Source organism: Lagenorhynchus albirostris, chromosome 20 (genome assembly GCF_949774975.1).
Source record: "Lagenorhynchus albirostris chromosome 20, mLagAlb1.1, whole genome shotgun sequence".
Lineage (NCBI taxonomy): Eukaryota > Metazoa > Chordata > Mammalia > Artiodactyla > Delphinidae > Lagenorhynchus > Lagenorhynchus albirostris.
This window is the reverse complement of record NC_083114.1, coordinates 8,621,106-8,643,556: the sequence shown is the minus strand read 5'-3', so window position 1 is coordinate 8,643,556 and position 22,451 is coordinate 8,621,106. Positions and strand designations below refer to the sequence as shown.

General features: G+C 60.3%; 2 protein-coding genes across 7 annotated transcripts; both read right to left on the bottom strand.

The window, feature by feature from the left end:
* Positions 1 to 391: 391 nt before the first annotated feature.
* Positions 392 to 15,470, bottom strand: PER1 (period circadian regulator 1). 6 transcript variants are annotated; one of them, XM_060134930.1, is made up of 23 exons: positions 15,355 to 15,470; positions 9,581 to 9,997; positions 9,365 to 9,463; positions 9,122 to 9,276; positions 8,904 to 9,025; positions 8,611 to 8,812; positions 8,406 to 8,457; positions 8,125 to 8,267; positions 7,664 to 7,742; positions 7,480 to 7,586; positions 7,140 to 7,293; positions 6,957 to 7,065; positions 6,737 to 6,868; positions 6,213 to 6,318; positions 5,942 to 6,113; positions 5,724 to 5,854; positions 5,347 to 5,526; positions 4,481 to 4,714; positions 3,083 to 3,648; positions 2,483 to 2,669; positions 2,106 to 2,295; positions 1,618 to 1,768; positions 392 to 1,223 (listed from the first exon to the last, which is right to left on the bottom strand). In XM_060134930.1, the coding sequence occupies exons 2-23, from the start codon at positions 9,853 to 9,855 to the stop codon at positions 954 to 956; spliced, it is 3,816 nt and encodes a 1,271-aa protein (XP_059990913.1). In that variant the 5' UTR covers positions 9,856 to 9,997; positions 15,355 to 15,470; the 3' UTR covers positions 392 to 953. The 6 variants fall into 6 exon arrangements, with proteins under 6 accessions (XP_059990913.1, XP_059990914.1, XP_059990915.1 ...); XM_060134931.1 differs by lacking the exon at positions 15,355 to 15,470 and adding an exon at positions 14,993 to 15,300; XM_060134932.1 differs by lacking the exon at positions 15,355 to 15,470 and adding an exon at positions 11,537 to 13,520 and having other exon boundaries at positions 5,942 to 6,107.
* A 1,741-nt stretch (positions 15,471 to 17,211) lies between these two features.
* VAMP2 (vesicle associated membrane protein 2) lies at positions 17,212 to 20,983 on the bottom strand. The gene is made up of 5 exons (XM_060134355.1): positions 20,851 to 20,983; positions 20,242 to 20,362; positions 19,632 to 19,790; positions 19,484 to 19,535; positions 17,212 to 18,873 (listed from the first exon to the last, which is right to left on the bottom strand). Coding segments are annotated over exons 1-5 (351 nt in total). The 5' UTR covers positions 20,853 to 20,983; the 3' UTR covers positions 17,212 to 18,856.
* Positions 20,984 to 22,451: the final 1,468 nt, after the last annotated feature.

Below are 22,451 nucleotides of genomic sequence, written 5' to 3'. Positions count from 1 at the left end.
TTGAGTCTAGATGCAGATCAGCTGTTCCTGAGGGTCACTAATCGAGACGACCGAAATAACGGCTGCCACGGGGCTTCAGTGACTCATCCTTTCCAAGGTTCCCCCTTTCCTTCCTAAGCTCTGAGCCTGAGGGTTAATACTCTGCACCACCCGCCTCTCTCCCACACCGTTGGGGACCAACTCGACTATGAATGGCTGCGTGGCCCCCCGTCCCTTAGCCACCTAGACTGACCTGCTTTCTCAGTGAGAAAGGGTTTGTGGAGAAGAGGGATGCGGGTCCTCAGAGGAGGGAATGGCTCACTCTCACTACAACCTTCCGGAAACGGGGGCGCCACACCTCCCCACAAAGAGCTCCCCTAACCCAACCCCCAAAGTTCATTCCACAAAGTCCTGGTATTTTTTCTTTTTATATTAAAAAATAACAGACACGATATCAAAAACACAAATGTCAGCGGTAGAGGGTACAGCTGAGAACACCTGGGTCCCACCTGAGGGGCAGCACCAGGGACTCCACGGTCCACCAACCTCCCCCACCCCGGAGCAGCTAGGGGTCTGGACCACTGGGTCCTGCTTGGGCCTCAGAGGGCTGGCTCTCCAAATAAATAAACGCAGCCCCAAGCCACAGGGACAGGGACTCCGGCTCAGCTGGGGCTTGGAGAACCACTTCAGCAGCTTGTCAGCAACCTTGTCCAGAAGAAGGAACGACTCCTCAGCAGGGATGGGAGGTGCGGCTTCTCTGGGCTGGGCTAAAGAGTGCCACCCTCTGTTCTCTAAGAGGCCAGAGGCAGCCCCTGGATCCTGGGCTGCTGACGGGGGGAGGTCCCACACCCCCTACAGCGGGAGAAGCCGGGACAGTTTTCTATTGGTTGGTCCAGCCACGTCTGAGTTCTGCGAGTTGGGACATGGGAGAAGGAAGCTTCTCATGCATTCCCGGAGGTGGCCCCAAATGTAGTCTAGCTGGTGCCATTTCCTGCGGCAGGTAAGGCTGGACTGGTGGAGCTCCCACCTTGTTCCTCCTCCTCCATGGCCAGGTCCTGAGAGCTTGAGACCGCGGCCCCAGCTTGGGCCTGGGCCTCACCACCGCCCTCGCCCTCACCACCACCGCCACCCGCCTCGCCCCCACCCTCCTCCATGGGCTCCAGCCCCAGTCCATCCATTTCCGAGAAGAGTGGGTCATCAGGGTGGCCAGGGTCTTGGGTGCTGCTACCGCAATCCACACAGGCCTTGGAGAAAGAAAGCATATGAGCGAGTCAGGCAGAGTTATCACTGCTGACCTGCCACCCCAGCTCCCCTTGTTCCCCAACTCGAGAGTACTTCCCAAAATGTATGCCCAAGAAACATTAATCCATACAGATGCGCATGGGGTCAACAAGATTGGAAAATGCATCGTACCCTGTACCCAGACCGCACTATACACTAGCATAAGATTGGCCGAGAAAAGGTCTACCAAAACACACGTGGTTTAACACTAAATAACCCAGCAGCAAATTTAGTGGAATTAACGTCCTTCAGAATTAATGATCCAAGGAACAATGAGGGGATCAGCCCTTAGCCTCTACCCTTTCAACTTGAGCTCAATTCTTTCTTCTCCCTCCTGGCCCAGACTTGACTTCTCACCATCACATCAAGGGCCCGAGGCAGTTGACCCTTCCGGACCCAGGAGTGCACAGCACCCAGTTCCCTCCGCTGGTCCTCTGAGAACCGAGGCTGCTGCTTCTGCATAGCCCGGAGCCGCTCCCGGTCCTGCTTCAGCACAGAGGCCATGTCCCTGCTCCGGGAAGGGGTTCAGGAGGCAGAGAATGGGAGCTGGGGCCAGGGCCCACGAGGCTGGCATTTTTCCTTTACCTCAACTCCCCAGCTCCCCACTCACTGCCTCATGCTCCTCCCCTGAACCGGTGCTCTGGGAATTCAGGCCTTCCAGGACCAGGAAAGCTGCCCTCAGCCTGACTAATGGTGGGGCTCCAAGGGGCGGAGGGCAGAACAGGAAAGCCCCAGAGCAGAGCCAGGCCCAGAAAGAAAACCCCAAGTTAGCTGCAGTGAGGGTGGGCCGCCAGCCTCCCCACTCCTCTGAAGAAGAGGCAGAGGAGGTCCCTGAAAGTCCTCACCTGGAGGGCACCTGATAGGTCATCATGACATGCTGGTCAGCATTGGCCATGAGCAGCCAGATGGGATCCTGGAGCACGTACTTAATGACCTGGTCCCCGGGCTCAGCCCTGGCACGGGCAGCCCCAGCCTCCGCCTCGGAAGAATCGACGCTGCCGAAGTACTTGCTCGTGTGGCTGCTCTGACTGCTGCCTGTAGAGTGAGGGGCGGGCAACCAACAGAGTCAGGCCGCCCGGCGCTCCACCAGGCCTCGCTCAAGCCCACTGGCCTTAGGAAGCAGGGCAGGGGCCCAGGCTGCTTGGCCAAAGTGGGGCCTGGCCTCCCAACCCCCCAGACACTGTCCTACCCCGGGAGGTGTTGGGGGAGGCAGGGCACTCACGCGTGATGCTGGCTGAGGTGCTGCTCCCCTCATGGGAGCCTGAGCCAGACGCAGAGCCCAAGCCAGAGCCCGAGGAGCCCGAGGCAGCAGAGCCCGTGCCAGAGCGCGAGTCCTCCTGCAGCAGCAACTCCAGCAGGTCGCTGGAGCCCGAGAGCGCGTCCTGGTTGGAGGACTCAGTTATCTCCACCTGGGCGGAGGGGAGGGGAGGGATTAAGGGATCAGCACCTAGGCTTCCCTTCAACTGCTGCCTCTGGCCGGGAGCGCACCCAAGCCAAGCTCCATGACAGTGGGCCCAGGCTGAGTGACGAGAGCTGGCGCAGAGCAGCGCCGTGGCGCCGGGCCCTTTCCAAGCAGCAGAGGCACGCTCAGAAGTTACTGGGATGTCCTCGCCACCTGTCAGACAGACGGGCCTGTCCCCACTTCACAGATGAGGCAGCTGATTTCTGCCTCATTCAGAAACGCAGCTGGGGCCTCCCACCCCACGACACCACCCTCTGGGGACACCAGGTGGGCGGGGGGCAGGAGGAAGAGCGACGGGAGGAGCAGGGGAGAGGGCCGCGTGGGGGCCCTAAGAGGATGGGGGCGGGCCTCGGTGCTCACCGGTCTGGCCGCTGGGTCGGCAGTCTCCTCGCTGGGAGGGGGGTGCCCAGCACTACTCCCCTCGACACGGGGGGGCTCCTCAAGCTGCAGCAGGTTTAGCTGGAGCGGGGAGCTGCATCTCGAGTTGAAGAGCAGAGAGTCGGGGCGGCGGGGAGGGCTGGGGGGCGGCAGGGGCAGGGACGGAGAAGGGGAGTGGGAAGCGGGGGCCTGGGGTGCCCCACAGGGGTAGGTGGGTGGGGCAGGGAAGAGATAGTTAGGGAGCACCAAGGCCACCACTGGGGTCACCAGTGGGGCAGGGAAAGCTGCAGGAGACACAGATGTGGGTGCAGGAGGGAGAAGCTGGGGGCCTCCTCTGGGGGAGAACGCGGGGAGGGGGCAGGGCTGGACCACAGCCGGGAAGGGCGGCGTGGCTGGTGGTGGGGGCCAGGGGGCAGAGGATGGCACAGGTGACGGGTGGGAGACGGGGCAGGGGGCTTCGGCCTGAGGGGTCGGGTGCTGGCGGGAGCGCTTGGCTTTGGATCGGCAGTGGTGGCGGCGGCCGGGGGCTGCGGGGCCGTGGCGGCAGCCTGAGGGGAGAGACTAGGGTAAGCAAGGCCCTCGACCTGGGGGTTAGCAGCCCTGCCACCCCGGCCGGCTGCCCTGCCACTCGGACCAGGGAGAGGATAGGCCCCAGAGAGTCTGCCTCCTTGGCCCACACGTAACAGAGGGGACTCTGGGGAGGTGGGGGGACCTTCAGGGAAGACGCGGGAATCACTGACAAAGCGGCCGGGGAAGGAGAGGTTACACGAGGCGGGGTGCTGCAGGTGTGCAGAAGACCGAGGCCTGCTGGCGGACAGCAGGCAGGCGAGGTCGTGGACGAATGGGCAGGTGGCTCCGGTCCAGCAGGCAACTACCAGCCTGGGCGACCCTCCTGCCAGTGGGGCCGTGCTCCGCATGGCTCATGATGGAGCCAAGGTGGGCGGGAAAGCCCAGTTCCTAGCCCTATGCCCGCCTGCAGGGGGCCTCCCTCAGGCACCTGGAGGGCTGCCACCTGCCCTTGAAGCCCTGCCCCCACCCGAAGTCGTCCCAGTCCTCCCTGCTGGTCTACACAGATCTCCCAGTCAGCAGCAACTGAGTCCTGAGTGGGCTCGCTTCCTGCCCCAGCCCCCAGACTGGGCCTGGAGTGGCTTACCTGGAGCAGAGGGCCCCTGCCTGCCTGTCTCAGTGCTGCCCTCCTCTGGCGGCAGCCTGGACCCCTGCCCGCTGGGGAGGAGCTAGCGAGGGGCCATCCCTAGGCAGGGCCCTGGTGGCGGAGGTGGCAATAGCCTGGGTCCCTGGAGCACAAGGATCTCCCTCAAGAACCCCTCCCCCGACAGTCTGGCCCTAGACCGGGTGCAGGCAGGTGGCTACCCAACTCACCGGGGCCCGAGGGGGCCGTGGAGGAGCCGTCAAGTCCACGCAGCCTGCCATGGTCACGGAAACGGCTGAGGAAGGCCTGCTCCTCCTTCTGGGTGTGCAGGGACAGCACAGCCTTGGTCAGGCCCACTGGCCGGTAGGCACCTGCGGCTGGGTCAGGGGCCACTGTGGGGCTGGGGGCTGGGCTGGGAGCTGGGCCAAGAGGCAAGCCAGGCAGGTCCTCCATCATGATGATGTCTGAGGAAGATGAAACAGGGGAAAGGTCAGAATCACCTTAAGTGTTAGCACACCCACACCACACGGCACCCTCCATGTCCAGCAGCTTAGCCAAAGACCTGGGCTCTGCCCTGCGGCCGAGCCTGGGCCTCCCCTGCATCTCTTGGCCACCTCCCCACCGAGAACTGGCTCTGGGCCTTCTTCCCCGTGTAAAGCCGTCCCAGGGTAAGAAAGGGATACTCAGTCCTCGTCAGTGGCACTACCCTAGGATGACCCCCCCGTGACTCCTTGGAAGGGAAGCCCACACCTCGCACTTCCCTCACTCGTTTTCCAGGTCAATGCCCGAAGACCCTTCAGGGCTTTTCAACAGTCCCTGCCTCGACCGTCTGCGGGCAGCACCTCAGGCTGAACTACACCCCAGACTTTGTGTGTGAACTGACGGTGAGAACACAGGAAGCAGGATGAGGGACAGACAAGGCGGCAGAGGCTGGCGGGCGGGTGGAGAGCAAGAAGCGGCAGCCCTGAGCTAAGACGGGGGCCTCCTTCTCTCCATCAGGAACCAGAGGGCGGGAGAAGGCAGCCGGCAGGAGGGGGGACGCTGGCTGGGGGAGCAGAGGGAGCCCGGGCACCGCCCCCCTCAGCCACGCCCGTACCCGATTCCGGGGGCTTCTTGTCTCCCACATGGACGATGGTGGAGCTGAAGCTACACTGACTGGTGACGGACACCACGCTCTCCGCCTTATTGGCCAGGGCGAGCGGGCTCAGGGCGCCTCCTCCCACCACCGGCTCCTTCAGAGGGGCGGCCCCCTCCCCAGACAGCACTGCCGATGGATCTGTACGGAGAGATGCCGGTTATCGCCCCGCTGGGAGGCTGGGAGAGGAAACCCCAGTGGGGGTGGGGAGAGAGAGGAGCGTGGAGATCTGGAGGCTGGGCGGGGACGGGACAGAGTGAGGTGGGGCCCCAAAGACAGAAATGCAGACGCAGGAACAGAGGACAGGGTTGTGGAGGCAGGATGGCCTGGCTCTTCACCTTTCTCGGCCCCCACAGAGACCGCTCCCGCCCGCTGCCTGTCCTCGTCGGAGGCCGAAGAGGCGGTGCAGGACGAGGAGGAGGTGCACTTGCGCTTGGTCGTGCTGGGGAGGTTGCAGCTCTCCAGGTACCTGAGGAAGCACCAGAAGACATGAGAGCAGCGCCTGGGTGGGGCAGGGCCGGGGCCCAAGCGGGAGAATGGGCCAGGATGGCCTTACCTGAGGATGCTGTCCAGGCAGTTGATCTGCTGGTAGGAGCAACTGGAGGCTTCTTTCCGCTCAGCCTCCTCAGGAGCCGAGGCTAGTGGGGCCTGGGTCAGAGCAGGTGCCACCTCCAGCTCTGGGTCTGCAGATTGGCAGGGAAGGGTCTTGGCCTTGAATGTGCCTGCAGCTGGGCCGAGGAGAGAAAAGCTCGTCTGGGTTGGGCTGAGGGTCATGGGACCCGCCCCGCCCCAGGCCTCACTCCTCACCCACACCCTCACCAACTCACCAGGGACACGGGGCCGGGGCAGAGGCCGGGCCCGGGACTCAATAAAAAGCTGCTGCCCCTGATGCTTCACCAGGTGCACGTCCTTACAGATCTGCTGGAAGGTCACCTGTGGGGCAGGGCAGTGGGCAGCATTGGGGGGGCGTGGCCAGCCTGGGGAGCCCAGAGCGTAGCGCAAGAAAAAGGCCCCAGGGCTTCCCTGGTGGCGCCGTGGTTGAGAGTCCGCCTGCCGACGCAGGGGACGTGGGTTCGTGCCCCGGTCCGGGAAGATCCCACATGCTGCGGAGCGGCTGGGCCTGTGTGTGAGCCATGGCCGCTGCGTCCGGAGAGGCCACAACAGTGAGAGACCCACGTACCGCAAAAAAAAAAAAAAAGAAAAAGGCCCCAGTGGGGAGGAGCAGAGATCACTATGAGAGCAGGACGAGAAAGAAAAGGAGGTGGACGCGGCTCCTCTGGGTTTGGCAGTGCTGACTCTGAGAACAAGGGAACGGGAGACTAAAGGGGTAAAGTGGCAGAGAGGCACTCACCGGTGCAGGAGGCCCAGGTCCCTCGGCGTCACCCCCGTTGCTGGCACTGGAGGAGCCAGGGCTGAGGAGAGGGCCTGGGGAAGTCACCTGGCCGACTCCACAGAACCCGGTAGGGCTGGGGCTGTGCACAGGCTGAGGCAGGAAGAGCGACAGGTCAGATGTCCAAGGCCTTGTTCCGCACCCCTTCCTCATTCTCAAGCCCCGTCCCCTCAACTCTCACCTGTAACAGCAGCCGGTGGATCTGCTCAGAGAGCTCCTGGATATCAGGGTCCAGGGAGAGAGCGGGACTGGGGACTGGGGGAGTGAACACGTCTTCATTCAGGGGCGCCCTGCGGGGTGGGAAGGATGAGCTGAGCCCTGCCCCCTCCACACTGGCCCGCCCTCCAGGGCACCACCCACTTACGTGCGTACTTTGTGGCGGCCCAACACAAAGGCCACCTTGCGGCTCCAGGGGTGCACGAAGCCAGCCCAGCTGGTGTCCATGGTGACGTACTCCCCATTCCGGGCGCAGAAGCGGATAGGGGAGTGGTCAAAGGGCTGGCCAGCCAGCTGCAGGACTGAAGGGAGTGGGAAATGAGGTGCGGGTCAGTGGGAGGGAGAGCTAAGTAAGGTTGTGGAGCCCCCTGGAGCCTCCCCCCACCCGAAATCCAAGAGGCCAAGGCGCTGAAAGACACAATCACAAGGACAGCTGTTAGGAAGCCCTGGAGACAGCCGGAAGGGAGCGCAGGATGAAAGGAACTCACTCTTTTTGTGGATGGCCAGCATGAGGGGTCGGTCCTCGGGATGCAGGAAAAGGAGCACTGGGGCCCCCAGGAGGTCCTGGGGGAGGTAGCCCAGCAACGGGGCGGCCCTGAAATGACAGGAGGCATCAGAATGGCCAAAGCCTCGGCCCTGGACACCTCCTTTTTCTCCAGGTCCTGACCTCACCTTTCATCCACATCCTGGAAGAGGCAGCTGGGCGTGTGCCTCGTAGTGAAGATCCTCTTGTCGGGGGGAATCCGGGGAGCTGAGGCACAGAAAGTGTGGCCATTGGATTTCCTCCAGAACGGTCCAGCTCCTCAGCCCTCCATGCTGCCTAAGGCCCAGGCTGGCTGGCAGACAGTTCTCTCCACAGCTCTGCCTTGGGCCCTCTAGCCTACAAAGATGGTCTGGACAATCTTTGTGCCCCATGCCGATAATGAAACTGAAAACCAAGGTACTCTCCTTTGCCTTCTCCTAGCTTAGGGCTCTCATCCAACTCTACCTCTAAAGAGGCGTTCAAATCCTCATTTTAACAATACCTTCTGTGTTCCAAAGCTGTCTCCCACACTCCCGTCCTGCCTCACCCCCAGCCTAGAGAAGGCCCCCTTCCTCCTACCCCAACCAGGCCAGGCGCCTGGCCCGCCCACCTTCATAACCAGAGTGAATGCGCTCTGCGATCAGCAGGCAGCACGGCTGTGCAGGGGCCCCATCAGAGACCCGGATCTTGGTCACATATGGGGTTAGGCGGAATGGCTGGTACCGAGGCCCGGGATCTCGGTCAGGACCCCCTCTAGCAAGGAAGAGAAAGAGGCATTAGGGACTGTCAGTGAAGAGCCACCCACCACCCACCTCAAGGTCACGGGCCACACAGCAAAGAAAAACGGGGTGTGGGAGGTGCAAGGGGTCTGCTCCCACGTCCCCTGCCTACCTGATACGGCAGAAGACAGACTTCTCCTGGGTGAAGTCCTTGAGGCCTGAACCTGAGACAGACCAGGAGGACAGTAAGCACAGCTCCCCATCCCCTCCCTGGGCTGAGAAGAACCCAGCAAGGAAAAGCCTGGGGCCCCTGGCCCCTCATGGCAGGTGCTTCCTGGAACTGCTCATCCCTCCCCCCAAGCACTTCGGGACCTCACCTGCCGAGGCCCCCGTGCCCCAGGTGGGCAGGCGAGATGGGGCAGTGGAACCATAGAAGACGCCCACATCCTGGGGAGCCAGGAGCTCTGAGAAGCGGGCACCGCGGAACACATCCTGCTTGCAGCGCAGCAGGATACCTGCCTGCTCAGAAATGTAGACGATGCGGCCTGTCAGGAAGGAGACAGCCACGGAGAAAGTATCCTAGGCGAGAAAGCAAAGACAAGAGCAGGTTCAGGAGCTGTGGGAGTGGGGCTGGGGGTGCGTCGGGATACAGAGGCTGGGCTGCGCTGACCTGGTTGCGAAGCGTGTACTCAGATGTGATGTGCTCCAGTTCCTCCAGAGTGTAGGTGGACATGTCCATGGCACAAGGCTCGCCCTCCTCCAGGCTCCACTGCTGGTAGTATTCCTGGTTGGCTGCAGGGTGCGGGCAGCAGCACACTTAGTGAGGAGACTGCCCCCATGGTACTAGCCCAGGACCTGAACATTGCCCTCCCAGGAAGCACCACTCACCTTGCACCTGCTTGACACAGGCCAGTGCGTACTGCAGCGTGGCCAGGGTCCCAGAGCGGCCCTTGCCCCTGCGCTCTGGTGGCAGCCGAAGCTTGAGCTCCCGCAGCGCCGTCATGAGTTCTTTCTGGGTCCTTGCCCGAGCTGACTGTTCACTGCTGCAGGGCCCACAGGGAGGGAGCGGGTATAGACATTAGCCCCAGAGCGTGGCCCCCAGCCCTCTCCCCCAGCCCTCACCCCACGAACCTGCAGCCACTGGTAGATGGGTTGTCCTGCTCTGAGCTGGCACTCAGGAGGCTGTAGGCAATGGAACTGCTGGGTGGGGATGGGCTCTGAGAGTTTGTGCTAGGGGAGAAGCAACAGACCCAAGATGAGGAGAAAATGGGCAGCAGCACGGGCCTGTCTCCCAGCTCAGTCTGCTCAAAAGACCACTCCTAGCACCTGCAACCCATCCAAACACACCTCTTGCTGCTTTCAGTGGTGTCCAGCAGGGCCGAGTCCTTGCCATTGCCGGAGGAGGAGCTATGTGAGCTCCGCTGAGATGCACCCCTGGACTCCGGTCCATTGGACTCATTGCCGCTGGAGCCATTGCTGTTGGCATCCGTGTCGTCAGCCAGGCTGGCGCCAGGACAAGGTCGATGCTGTGGAGGCCCAGGGGATGGAGCCCCTCCAGGACAAAAGGATTCCCCCGGCCTGGGGTCCCCTCCCCCATCAGCCCCTTCGAGGGGGCCGCTCATGTCTGGGCCATGGGGAGCGCAGGAGAACAGGGAAGGCGGAGAGGCCACCAGAGAGGCACGAGGGGGCCGGGAGGCCTGGCCAGGGGAGCGAGGTGGGAGACTCAAGCCTCAGAGAGCTGAGAAGTTTGATCACAGCCAGCGCCTGAAAAGAGAGACCAAGAAGGAGAAAAACCTGGGCTGTAAATTCACAACACCTGCCAATTTCATTCAGCCCCCTCTCTTTCAGGTCCCCACGCTCCTGAGACCCAGGCTTCCAATATGGAGCCTAAGCAATTTCTGTTTCCTGTCCGCGTACGGGGCGGGGGAGCGTCGGGGGGCTGCAGGTGGAAAGGGGCCTCTCTTGGTCCTTCCCCCACATCCCCTGCCAGCGTGGCCTGAGGAGGTAATACCTAAGCGGTCGACTAGAAAGAACTTCAGCTGTGAGCCACAGCCTGGATACTTCCCATTCCCAAATTCCCAGCAGGCCCCCACTCCGCCTGGAACTCCAAGGCCTCGGAGCAGGGTGCGAGCCTGCCGCCTTCTATATTTAGGCCTCCGGGCTAATTTTATCCGGGGGCGGTGCCACCTCCGCCGCACATGCGCGCGGACTTGCGCGGCCCCACCACGCGCTTCCGCCGCCACTGCGGTCGCCAGGGAAACCGACGTCAGCGGCTGAGCTCAGCGGTTGCTGGAGGGCCCGCAAGAGGGCGGGGGAGGGGCGACCCCTCCCCCATTTCTCGGCGGAAACGGGGCAACGACACACTCCCGCACTCGCAAGCGCGACCAGGGGTCGCCCACCTCTAATAGATCCCCAGTCCCCGGAGGGCCGAGTGGCCGTAGGACGAGGGGCAGCCATCGGGGTTTCAGAGGCTGGCCTTGCTCCCCAGGGCAAAACACAACCACCACCGCCCTCCGCGCAAAAGCCCCCAGACTGGCGCTCTCCAGGATCCCAATCATTCTGGTTAAGACAACACAGCCTTTCCTCCTCTTGCCCCTGCACCTTCTCCCGACCCCCAGGACCGAGGCCTGCCACTGTCAGGAACCCAGGAATCCTCTCTTCGGTCCCCTACTTTTCTATACACTCGCCGCCACCGCCACCCCCCCCCCACAGCCATCCGAAGCAGACACACTCTGCTCTGACCAAGGGACGGACAAAGGCCAGAGACGGCTGTTCCCTTACTCTCTCCCTCCAACCACACCCCCAACCTCAGAGCATTTTCTGAGCTTCAGGAGAAAAGAGAAGGCTGTGGCCAACAGCAGGAACTAGCACCGGGAACGAGATGTTCCAGTTTGAACCGGGCTGACATCACAGCCGGCGCGAGGCCAGGGACTGGAGGAGGGAGCGCGGGAAGCGTGGAAAGCCCGAAGGGGTCCTGGTGCTGGGGCAAAACCGGAGACCCCCGAGTGACAAAGGCAGCAGGGGGCATGCCTGATGAGGGTCAGGTGTGGGGCCGGGGCAGCTGGGAGCTGGGGGCAAAGCTGGAGGTAAGGTAGGCAGGTCAGGAGTGCGGACGCCCAGTGCAGGATTGTGAGGAATACCTAGGTCCCCGGGGACGGGAAGCGGGTGGACAACGGCAAGGAAGGCGGATTATTGGTGTGCCGTCTGAGTGCCCAGGCCGAAAGCGGCCCATCAGGCTGGAAGTGGCGGCAGTCAGCCTCCGGGCCGAAGACCGGCCCCTGGGGTGGCCGCGGAGATGCTTACCTGGCCGCGCGAGCGCCCTCCGGTCGCCTGCCCGCCGCCGTTGCAGCCCGCAGCTGAGTGCAAGCTCCGCGGGGCCAGGAGGCGGGTTGCATAACGCCAGGCGCTGCCCCTCATTGGCCTCCTGCCGGCGGAGCCACAGGCCCCGCCCCCAATTGGCTGGGGATCTCGTCCCGGCGCCTGATTGGCTACTGGCCCCCACTGAGGTCAGGGCTGTGTCACACACACGGGCGCACGTGGATCTGGGTGCTGGCGCTGGGCTGAAGGGCCCCAGACACCACAGCCCAGCCAATGGGCGCGGGACGCCTTGTACAGTAAATAATGGAAGGGAGGGGAGGGGAAGGGAGGGGAGGTAAGCTGTCCCTCTTCAGAGAACATACCAGGGCCACAGTAGGTATTTAAGATAACTCTACTTCCTGAACCGACCAGCCTTGCACAACAGGACACCCTGGCCTTGCCAGGGGTGGGCAGAAAGAATGCAGACCTTAGGAGGTGGGCCAAGCTGGATGAGACAGCTGGTCCCTGGGAGGAGATGGACAGAAAACCCAGCTTGGCCTTTCCTAGGTTCCCCTCCCCAGCTTGTCATCACAATAGAGCCATTTTACCCAATCCCTTCCTCTGACACTTCAAATCCTGTGGACAGCTAGGAGGAGGGTAATCGAGGGTCCACATCTGAGGAGGGGGTGGAGTGGGGGGAAGGATGCAAACAATAGAAGGGGCAGCCAGAGCCAACAGGAGCTGTGAAGGGAAACAATGGCAGGTGTTTCCATGGCCAATCAGAGAAAAGGTCACCGGGCAACCTACGTGGTGACTAGCGCTTCTCTCCTGAGGATGCAGCCACCCACAGTTACGGCTGCACCAAAAGTAGGGGCCAGGCAGCCAGGGCTGCAGGGGAACAAAGCGGTGGCTGAGAGAAGAGACCTTAGACAAAGGTGGGGTGGCAAGGGCTTCAGGTCCCCACCGCAAGGAGAAGAGAAAGCCAAGGACCTCATCACCTGTCTCCTTAACTGTATTCCGCAGCCCCCAGGAGAGAACCTGACACGCAGTAGGTGATCATAAACATGGTGACTTTGTAACTAGAGCTAGGGGAGGGGGAGGGCCTCAGTAATAGAGAAGGAGCTGGAAATTATAATTTTTTTTTTTTAAGAGGCAAGAAGCAGAACACTGAGTCCTAAATTTGGGGGAATAAAGTGCCAGCTTGGGCCGCGAAGAGCTTCAGTTACACAGACCCCCTCCATCCAAGACTGATGTGTAGTTCCTCTCAGGGCTCCCTGGAAACGTGGGTGGCAAGTGAAGAGGCTGATGCTGACGTAATCAGCGTGGGTGCACACGCCTGTTACGTGGCCTAAGCTTTCCTTAACAATTGTGTTCCCCATGGGGGGGTGAGGGGGTGGGCAGGGTCAGGGCTCTGTAGAAAAGCTTACAGAATAACCCAGAAAAACCGAAGCAAGAAAACACAGGAAATAAAGGATTGAGGAGCCTGGATTCTCAGTCTTCTCTCCTTGAAAATGCCCCCCCCAACTCATATATTGTGGCCCAGTCCCTTGTCTCCTTTTCAGACACCTCTTCTCTGGAAACATCCTTTTTCTTCTTCCTCAGCACTCCTTAGGGCTCTAGATGTGATCTCCCCCGGCACAGGCGATCCTTGCTCTCCACCTCCACCTCCACCTCCATATTTTCCTTTTGCGTAGACAAAAGGGTCCAGCGCTCCAGCAGCTCTCAAGGCCCTAATCAGGATCCTGCCTCACGGTCCCCACAGTAACCAGACCCTGCTGCCGTCAATGGAGGAGAGGGGGCGGGAGGCAGCGGTGACGTCAAGCGGAGGAAGGGGGCGGGGCGAGGCAGCCAGGGAATGTGGGGCAGGGAGGCTGGAGAGGCAGCGGTTTGGGAGGCGGCCAGCCCGAGAGGGCGGCGGCCAGAGAACTTGGGAACATCATGTTCTTTTGGCTGGTAGCCCAGGACATGCACCGAGCCTGGACGCCTCCCCCCAACCCAACGATAGCCATCCTGTCCCAAAGCCAGGGATTCCTGGAGAGAGGATTAGGAGGAAGGGGTCCCCCCCTCCCCCGCCCCCACGCCTGGCTCTCTTCTCCAGACTCGCATCCGCCCTCCCCTTGGCTTGCTCCTACAGCTCCTGGCATTGGCTTTCCCCCTCTTCCAGACTGTACACATCTGCTGGCCCGATCCCAAAGCCAGGGCGGGTAAGTTGGAGGCCAGGTTCTGCAAGAGACCTTTGCTCCTTCCCTGAGGCCCCCTTCAGAGCCTGAATCTCTTGTTACTATGGTAGCAGAGACAGGGAGGAGGGATAGGGAGGAGAATGGGTCTAGGATGAGGAACTCGAACTGGGAAAGAGCAAGTGGCCCAGCCTGGGGCCTTGGATCTTGGGAGAGGGATAAAAGGGAGGAATGAAGGTTTGGGGCTGGTGCCTCAAGACAAGAACCAGGAAGAGGGAAATGGGGCGGGGGTCACCAAAATTTGCAAAAAAAAAAAGAATATGAGAATAGTTCTCAACCACAGCATTCACATAAATCTTACACCCTGTCACTGTTCTTTTGTCACCCTATAGCAATTTTCTTTTACCTAAAAAAAAAAAAATTAAAAACATGACCCAGGCATTGCGCTGAGCACTTTACATACATTATCTTATTTAATCTTCAGAACAATCCTGTGAGATGGGTATAATTATCCCCATTCCACAAGGACCAACTAAGGCTCAGAAGTTACCAAACTTGCCTAAAATGTCTCATCATCAGTTCTCAGGCTCTTAACAAATGGGACCCAGGATTCAAATCTGAGCTCTGATAATGGCTTGTCATTCTGATTTCTTACCCTTCAGGAACCTTTGAGGTGTTACCAGCTCTGGGAACCTGGGCCTCTCAAACACTCAGCCAATTCTAAGTTTGGTGCCTAAAACACAGACTCCATCCAACCTCTCCTCTACCCTGGGACATTCAGTTTGCACTCTCCACACACTTCAAATCATCACAGTCCCAGTTTTCACATGCTCACAAAGTCCTTGAGATCACCCTAGCAGCCACCAGCCCCAGTGACTTCCTAGGAACCCCACTTCCTCACTCTTCCACCTTACCGCAGGTCACTTTACCACAGGCCTCGTTGCTTGTACAGACAGATACCAGAGCACTCTGTTGGTGCCTCCTCACCGCCAGGGGCTCAGGAAGACAAGTATACAACCAATCTGCACAAGCCCATCCTCCCTCTCAGGATCCGACAGTTGCTACCCCACGTTTACTCCCAAAGATGGCTCCGAGTCCCAACCCCTCCCCTTTACACATGAGAAAGACATCAAGAGCCCTGATGTGACTAGCTCAGGGTCACACAAATCATCACCCCACCCTTTTTCAAATCACCGTATCCCCTTTGGTACCCTCTCAACTGCCCTAGCAGGACCTCTCTCCAGCCTCAGAACCCCTGCCTATTTCAAGTGCTTAAGGCACCTACCAAAACAGCAGTCACGCACTGGAACGTCTCCCACCGGCTCTCAGGGGTCCTGTCCCGTACCTCCCTGGGAGTAGGGTTCTCAGCTCCCTCAGTTCGCTGGCTTCTGAGCCCCTCCCCGCGGCAGTCAGGGGTACAGGGACCCTAGGGCGTTGAGGGATTTGATGTCAAGGATTCCCGCTCCCCTCTCTCTAGAGCTGAGTTCGCAGCCCCTATTCCCCCGTAACCATCAGAGCTCCCACCGCGGTGATCACGCATTTGCAAGATTCCCCTCACGGCAATGCATTAACACCCCTCCTTACAGAACCACCGTGGAAAAACCCATACCGACCGCCGCTCCTCACCCTCCACGCCTGAGCACTTACCGCTCAGCGCGCACGCCGTCCAATTTCTTCCTAACTAGGATCAAGGAGACTTGGATTCGCCTCTCCAGGCCCGCCCGCCGACCAGGATGCCACGCCCCTCAAGCTTATTGGCCGAAGGGCGCCGACCCATGCCCCGCGCCGCGTGCGGCCGCCCAGCCCCCGCACTGCCACCATTGGCGCCGCCCGCCTCCCTCATCTTCTCATTGGTCAGTTTGCCAACCAGCAGTGACAGATCCACGTGCGGGAGGGGCCACCCTAGCACGTTGATTGGAAGCTGACCGAAAGCCACGCCCACATCCACCTCCGAAGTTCTTACTGGCTGTGGCAGCGTCCCCCGACCCGCCTAGATCGGTGACGCGGACGCCAGTCCAGTCCTCCAAATTTTCTCATAGGCTGAGAAGTCCCGGAGCTGTAGAGGACACGTGCGGCCGATCTCACGCGGCAACTTGTTTACCTAGAAGCTGGGGATTTTCCTTGACGACACGCTAACCCAGGACGGCCGAGTCTGCGCAGGCGCAGATGTGAGCAGTGGTGGCTTTGGTGGGGGCGCTTTGTGAGCCGTTAGGCGCGTGACAAGAGCGCCCCCGCGCTGGGACTGTGGACCTGGGTTCCTGAAGCTCGCTGAAGCTGGAAGCTGCTGGCATTACGGTGAAGCGATCTTCAGGTCTCAGTGCCGCGTGGTAACGACGAAGATGATAGCCACCTCCCAGATTATATTTTCTGTGGGCCAGGCCATGCGCTTACAAACCCGGAGGAGGCGGCTGATCTACTTCCCACTGTCTCAAATGAGACTGAGATCCAGAGAGGTTACATAATGTATCCGGATTAACACGCTAGTCTCTGGTGGGGTCAAGATTTGAACTCAGGTCCCTGATACGATAAAGGTGGGCCCTAAGGCCTGCTGGAACCCTAAACATGTGAAGGACTCAGTAGATGAAGCACAAAAAGGCCCTGAGCACTGTCTTGAAAATAGTAAGCCCTCAACAAGTGATGAACATTATAATGACTGTATACATAATGATAAGAATCACCGGGGTCCCTTACAACTGCGGAATCAATCTCCGGGGAAGGGGCCTGAAAATCTATTTTTAAAAGCATTCCCGGTAGTTCTTAGGAGCCTAAAAGTTTGAGAAACACTATTAGGTTTCCTAGGCTGCTGAATCCTCATGCTGCAGCACAGAAAAGTGGGCCCTCCAGAACTCACCTAGCACTCGCCACCCACTGTTAGAAGTGCCTGTGGGCAGGGATGCTAGGGTGCCACGTCAAGGGCGTTATGGAGCTGGAAGTTAAAGCAGTTCAGTATGGGGTCTAGAGCCACCAGTCGGGCAACATAGAGTGCAGGGGCAGCAGGCCATCTACAGCCAGCTCCACACCGCACTCAGCTGGATCTCCCTGAGCTGTTTTGTTCAATAAGTATTTACTAACGCCTTCTGGATGTAGCACTGTGCTAGGCACAATGAGGGAGAGACGTTTCACAGTTGTCCATCTACTTCACGCCTAGGAGTACATGACCACGGGAGAGACTGCAGAGCATTTGAGACTTAAATCAAGGAGTAGAAAGGGATCCAATGAACAGCAGGAGCATGCCCGCAGGGAAGTGGGGGGGGGGGGGCTGGGAAGCCCAGACCTCAGGGTTCACGGGACCGAAAGACAGTGGGATCATGAACACTTCCCATTATCAACTCCTGGTGCCCCCTCGTGGCCACTTGGTGAATCACACTTTGCCTTTGCCCTGCCCAAGGTCAGGCCCCCTGGCAAAGCTGTCCCTTCCAGATGTATCTTCTCAACCTTCCTGTTACACCTGCAGATCCAATACGCTTCCCACTGGTTAAGAAAAGATCTTAAAACACCACCTGGTTACTCATTACACATTTATTGTACATTTTCACAATCTGGATGCGCCACAGAATTGGGGGCATGGGGTGAGGGAAGGGGGGCAGGGGATACTGGGATAATATGGGGGGTCTAGAACACAGCACCCTCACCCCCAGCATCTCTCCCTACCCTTTCACACCACAGCTTCGATCTCCCTGCTCCCCCTCCACACAGGAACCTCGACTGTGGGGGGAAGAAAGAGTTTAGGGGGTGCCCTCCAGTGGCAGGTTAAGGGACTGCACCCTCAGACCCCTAAAATTGTGCCATTTAAAAAGACATTAGACCCTTCCTTCATCATTTCACCTAAGGAGGAGACCCGGAGAGGGGCAAGAATCCCCGTCTTGCAGCGCGTCCCATGCACACATTGGCAGTGACCAGTACTCCCAGCCTGAGTTCAAGGGGGCAGTCAGAGGAGCTGGGCAGTGACGGGGCAACACCCCCCAATGAGGGAGGAGGGATTTCAGTTCAGCCCCCAGCAGGGGTGGGGCCAGAGATTTCAGGAAGGAACTGGGGGGATTCTTTGCCCTGCCCCATCCTCCCCAAGGCAGTGATGACCCCCCCGACACACTGGCAGCCACCTCTCCCAAGAGAGATCAGATTGTGGCCAACCCCCAACTCTCCTGGTGGGAGGAGGAGGAGGCAGATCAGGCAGATGGGAGGGAGGGAGACCCCATGGGAATGTCAACTGAGCACCCCACACGGAAACTGGGGAGCAGGAATGTGGGGAGAGACTCCAAGTGGCAGAATTATTGGTCCATCATAACACACTGAACTCCAAGACACTTACACACCAGCTGGGGGGAGGGAAAGGAGGGACAAGAGGTTTGGAAAATCGGGGTAGGGGAGGCAAACTGGACTAGGGGGGCTAGGAGGAGGCAATCCTGGGGGCCAGAAGAGCCTGGCTCCCCAAAAGCCCAGGCTCCCCACCACCTGCAAGTAACGTCATGCAAATGAAAGTGTGATACAAGGACCAACAGGGACTAACTCCTCAGTAAAAAAGAAACACAGGTTGAAAGACTGAACAGAAGAGAAAATGGGGGGGAGAAGGAAACCAAAAGGGATGTCAGTAGGCAAATGGATGCTAATTAACATGCTGGAAGCTCCCAAAAGACCTTGGGATTCTCAGGACCATAAGGGACCAGTCTCGGAGCCTCCCAAAGATGTAAAGAAGATGCACCTAGGGAGGCCTGGACAGTTGCTTTTTATAATTTTTGCAGGGGGGTGGAGGTATGGGGAAGTCCAGGGCGGGAGGAAGGATCAGCTAAATCCAAGGGAAGGAGGAAGAGGGGACTGCATAACAGATGCAAATGAAGGGGACTTGGGGCTGGTCAGGAAGAAAGGGAAAGGGAAGGAGGGAAAGAGAAAAAGGAGGTGATGAGAACCTCAGGAAGGGGTGTTAAGGACAACCGGAAAAAATCTTCTAGTAATAAAACTACAAACAGACCAAATATATATAATATTATATATGTATAAATAACAGCTGGCTATTTACAAGGGGGCACACACACGACACACACACACACACGGATCCAGGGAGTTGGGCTGGAAGATATGGCTGAGAGGTGGAGGAGCAGCTGGGGGTGGGGGGGAGAGGCCCTTCTCTGGGCAGGGCAGGCTCCTCAGGGGTTTAAGAGCTGAAGTAAACTGTGGAGAGGGAAAGAAAAGGAAGAAGAGGGAGAAGGGAGAAAGAGAGAGAGAAAGCAGTGTGTCAGCCCGGCCCTGCTCCCATCTTCCCCACCTCCCAGCCGGTTGACATCCCTTCCCCTCTTGGCCTCAGGTTCTCCATCTGTAACACAAAGAGGCTGGACAGGTCGGTTCCAAGGTCTCTTCAACTCCACGGTATGGCCTTGGGGCCACAGACCCCTAATCCTCTGGGCCTCTGAGACCACAGCTCTCAGACAGTGGGGTGGTTGGCTTCCTAGCTGTTTCTCAAGCCCCTGGGTCTTTGCTGCTCTCCCACTCCCCAATTCCAGGATTCCCAGACTGGGCTCCTAGGCCCAAAGGGTCCTCAAGGGAGCAGTGGGGATCCACCAGCTTTCCTGTTTCCAAAAATCTTAAGAGAAATTGCCCAGATTCAGGCAAAGAGCAAGCTAAACAGCTTCAAGGTTTGGGGCTGTGGATGAATCAGAACTTCTATTGGCAGCTATATGTGCTTTCTGCTGAATAGTAAAAACTAGGTTAATGACCTTCAAAACCCAGAAATGACAGGGGAAACCTCTTCAGGAAGGGGCCCTAGCCACTCCCACCTACTCACCGATGATGATGATGAGGATGATGGCGCAAATCACTCCCAAGATAATCATCATCTGGGGGCGAGAGGGGAGGGTCAGTGAGACAGACCATGATACTCCCATCCACCCCCCACTCCTCCTACCTGCCCTCCCGCCTGCCTCCACCCTTACCTTGAGGTTTTTCCACCAGTATTTGCGCTTGAGCTTGGCTGCACTTGTTTCAAACTGGGAGGCCCCTGCTTGGAGTGCGTCTGCACGGTCGTCCAGCTCCGACAGCTTCTGGTCCCGCTCCAGGACCTTGTCCACGTTCACCCTCATGATGTCCACCACCTGGGGGAAGGCCCGCAAAGCAGGGGGAGTGTGCCAAGGCCCATCGCAAAGGGCACTCCTCCACCATGAGCCCACATACAGAACACGCACCCCGATGCTGCCTGGCTAACATGACAAGAACATGCCTAGCATAGCCGCAGATGCGCCAAGGCATGCTGGTAGGCAGACATCTCAGATATCACAGCAGCACCCTCTATTTACCGAGCCTCAAGCAGCCTGCCGATCACCAGAGCACACCCGCCCAGGATGAAACACCCCAGGCTAGCAAGGCTGACTGACACCTCACGGCCCTCCCAACTGCATGCTGACAAGGACCGGGCATGACATATTTTTGTCCCCAAACTCACTGACATGAAGTGCCGTCACCCCCAACCCCAGATGGGCCCGCACACCTGTTTCCCAACCCTCAGGGTCCTTCCCACTAGCCTGACACCCGCCCCCCACAACTCACCTCATCCACCTGGGCCTGGGTCTGCTGCAGTCTCCTGTTACTGGTGAGGTTTGGAGGGGGCGCAGGGGGGCCTCCCTCCCCAGCCGGGGCGGCAGGGGGGGCGGTGGCAGCCGTGGCCGACCTGAAGGGCAGGGACGGATCAAGACCCAAGGCCTGGAGCCCTTGGCTCCGCAGCCTGGGCCCCGCCCATCCGCCTGTCCATCCATCCGTCCCTCCCTTCCTCCTTCCCGGGAAGAAAGCCACCCGATGGGAACCCTGGACTCCGTCCGGCCCCGCGAGCGAGTTGTTGCGTGACCTTGAGTGAGGCCCCCTCCCCCCCCGGCCTCAGTTTCCCCGCCTGTCAAATGAGGGTGGACCCGAAACGACAGGCGGCAGCGATGACAGGGGCGGGGCGGGCGCACGCCGGGTCCGCTCCCTCCCGCGGCCAGGGCCCGCGCGGCCCTCCGGCTGCCTGCGCGCAGTCACTGGCGTCGGCCTGGTCTCGGGATGCGGGGCGCGCCGGGGGGCGCAAGTCGAACCCCGGGCCCTCCCTGGGCCTGGGCCTAAGGGCGGCGGCCGGCGGCCGGCGCAGGCCACCCGGTGCGGGCGCGGGCGCGGGCGCCAACTCACATGGCGGGGGCAGCGGGCGGAGAACTTGGCAGCGGCAGTGATGGCGGCGGCGGCTAGCGCTGGCTCCGACTGGCGCTGGCTGCCCGGGACAGGAAGATGGCGGCCGCACGTCACTCACATCCGGGCACTGCAGGCGGGGGCGGGGCGCGGCGGGCCTCTAGTCGGCAGCCGGGCCGCGGGGGCGGGGCGCGGAGGGCGGAGATCGCGGCTGGCTGGGCAGCTGGTCTGGCGCCGCGGAGCCCCAGCCACTCCTTCATCGCCTGGGAGCCCGGAGCCTGGCGGCCGCGGCTTCCCCACACCAACAGCTGGCCCACTCGGTCTGACCACAGCTCTCCCCGTCGTCCCCGTGCCCCTGCCTCCTGGCCCTTACGGCACCCTTCAGCCCCAAACACGTCGTCCTCCTCCTCCGTGAAACCCATCAACCGGTCCGCACCCCACCCAGCCCCAGGTCTCGGCCTGCCCCCAGGTCCCAACGCCTGTGGACCCGCCTTCAGCATGTGGAATGGGCGGGCGGAGGGAAATCAGAAGGGGCAAGTGCAGGTTCCCGGGCCATGCGGATAGCTGGGACCCCGCTGGTGAGGTGAAGTGGTGGCAGTTGGTCCCCAACCCCTTGCCCTGCAGATGGATATCTCAAGGGAGGTCTGGGGCCCCTGACAGCTGAGTAGGGGGGATAGCAACACGATCCTCACAGCTGAGGTTCAGACCAGGGGTCCGTGGCAGGAGAGGCCTGGCTGAGGTGGGGCAAGCTTAGGGCGCCGGGAGGAGGGCACGGGGCTGCCCCGTGGGGCTGCTTCAGGTGGTGGCTGCAGACTGGCCTAAACCTAGCTCTGTCCCAGAGTGGCGGCAGGTACCCTGGCAGCAGCAGGAGGGCTCAACCTCTGATCCCAGGCACAGGGCCTGGGCGAAAGGACAGGACTTTTGCGGGTGTGTGTGTGTGTGTGCGTGTGCGTGTGCGTGTGCGTGTGTGTGTGCGTGTGTGTGTGTGTGCGGTACGCAGGCCTCTCACTGTTGTGGCCTCTCCTGCTGCGGAGCACAGGCTCCGGACGCGCAGGCTCAGCGGCCATGGCTCACGGGCCCAGCCGCTCCGCGGCATGTGGGATCTTCCCGGACTCGGGCACGAACCCGCGTCCCCTGCATCGGCAGGCGGACTCTCAACCACTGCGCCACCAGGGAAGCCCAGGACTTTTGCTTTTTTGTTGTTTTGTTGTTTTGGTTTTCCTTTAGGCGGAAGGACAGTAAGTAGGCAGGGACGGCACCTGCAGTACTCAGGTACTTGGTACTACTGTACGTGCAGATTAACCTCATGGGTGTCAGCCTAACAGCTCCTGTCCTGGCTCTGGACCCAAAATATACTACTGGGACCCGGTAGGAGATAATCCACTACCCCTGTCGTCCCTGACGCAGCAGCTGACACACCCACCCCGCTCCTTTCCAGAAGGACTGGCCCCCCTGAGGCAGGGGAAGATGGGAACAGGTGAGCTGCCTGTCCGGTGGGATGGGTCAGGACCAGCCTCAAGAGTGAAGAAGAAGACCTAATGGCCCGGGGGCAGGGGTGCTCACTGTGTCCCTGGAAGGGGGGCAGGGGAGGCTGGTGGCCTTGG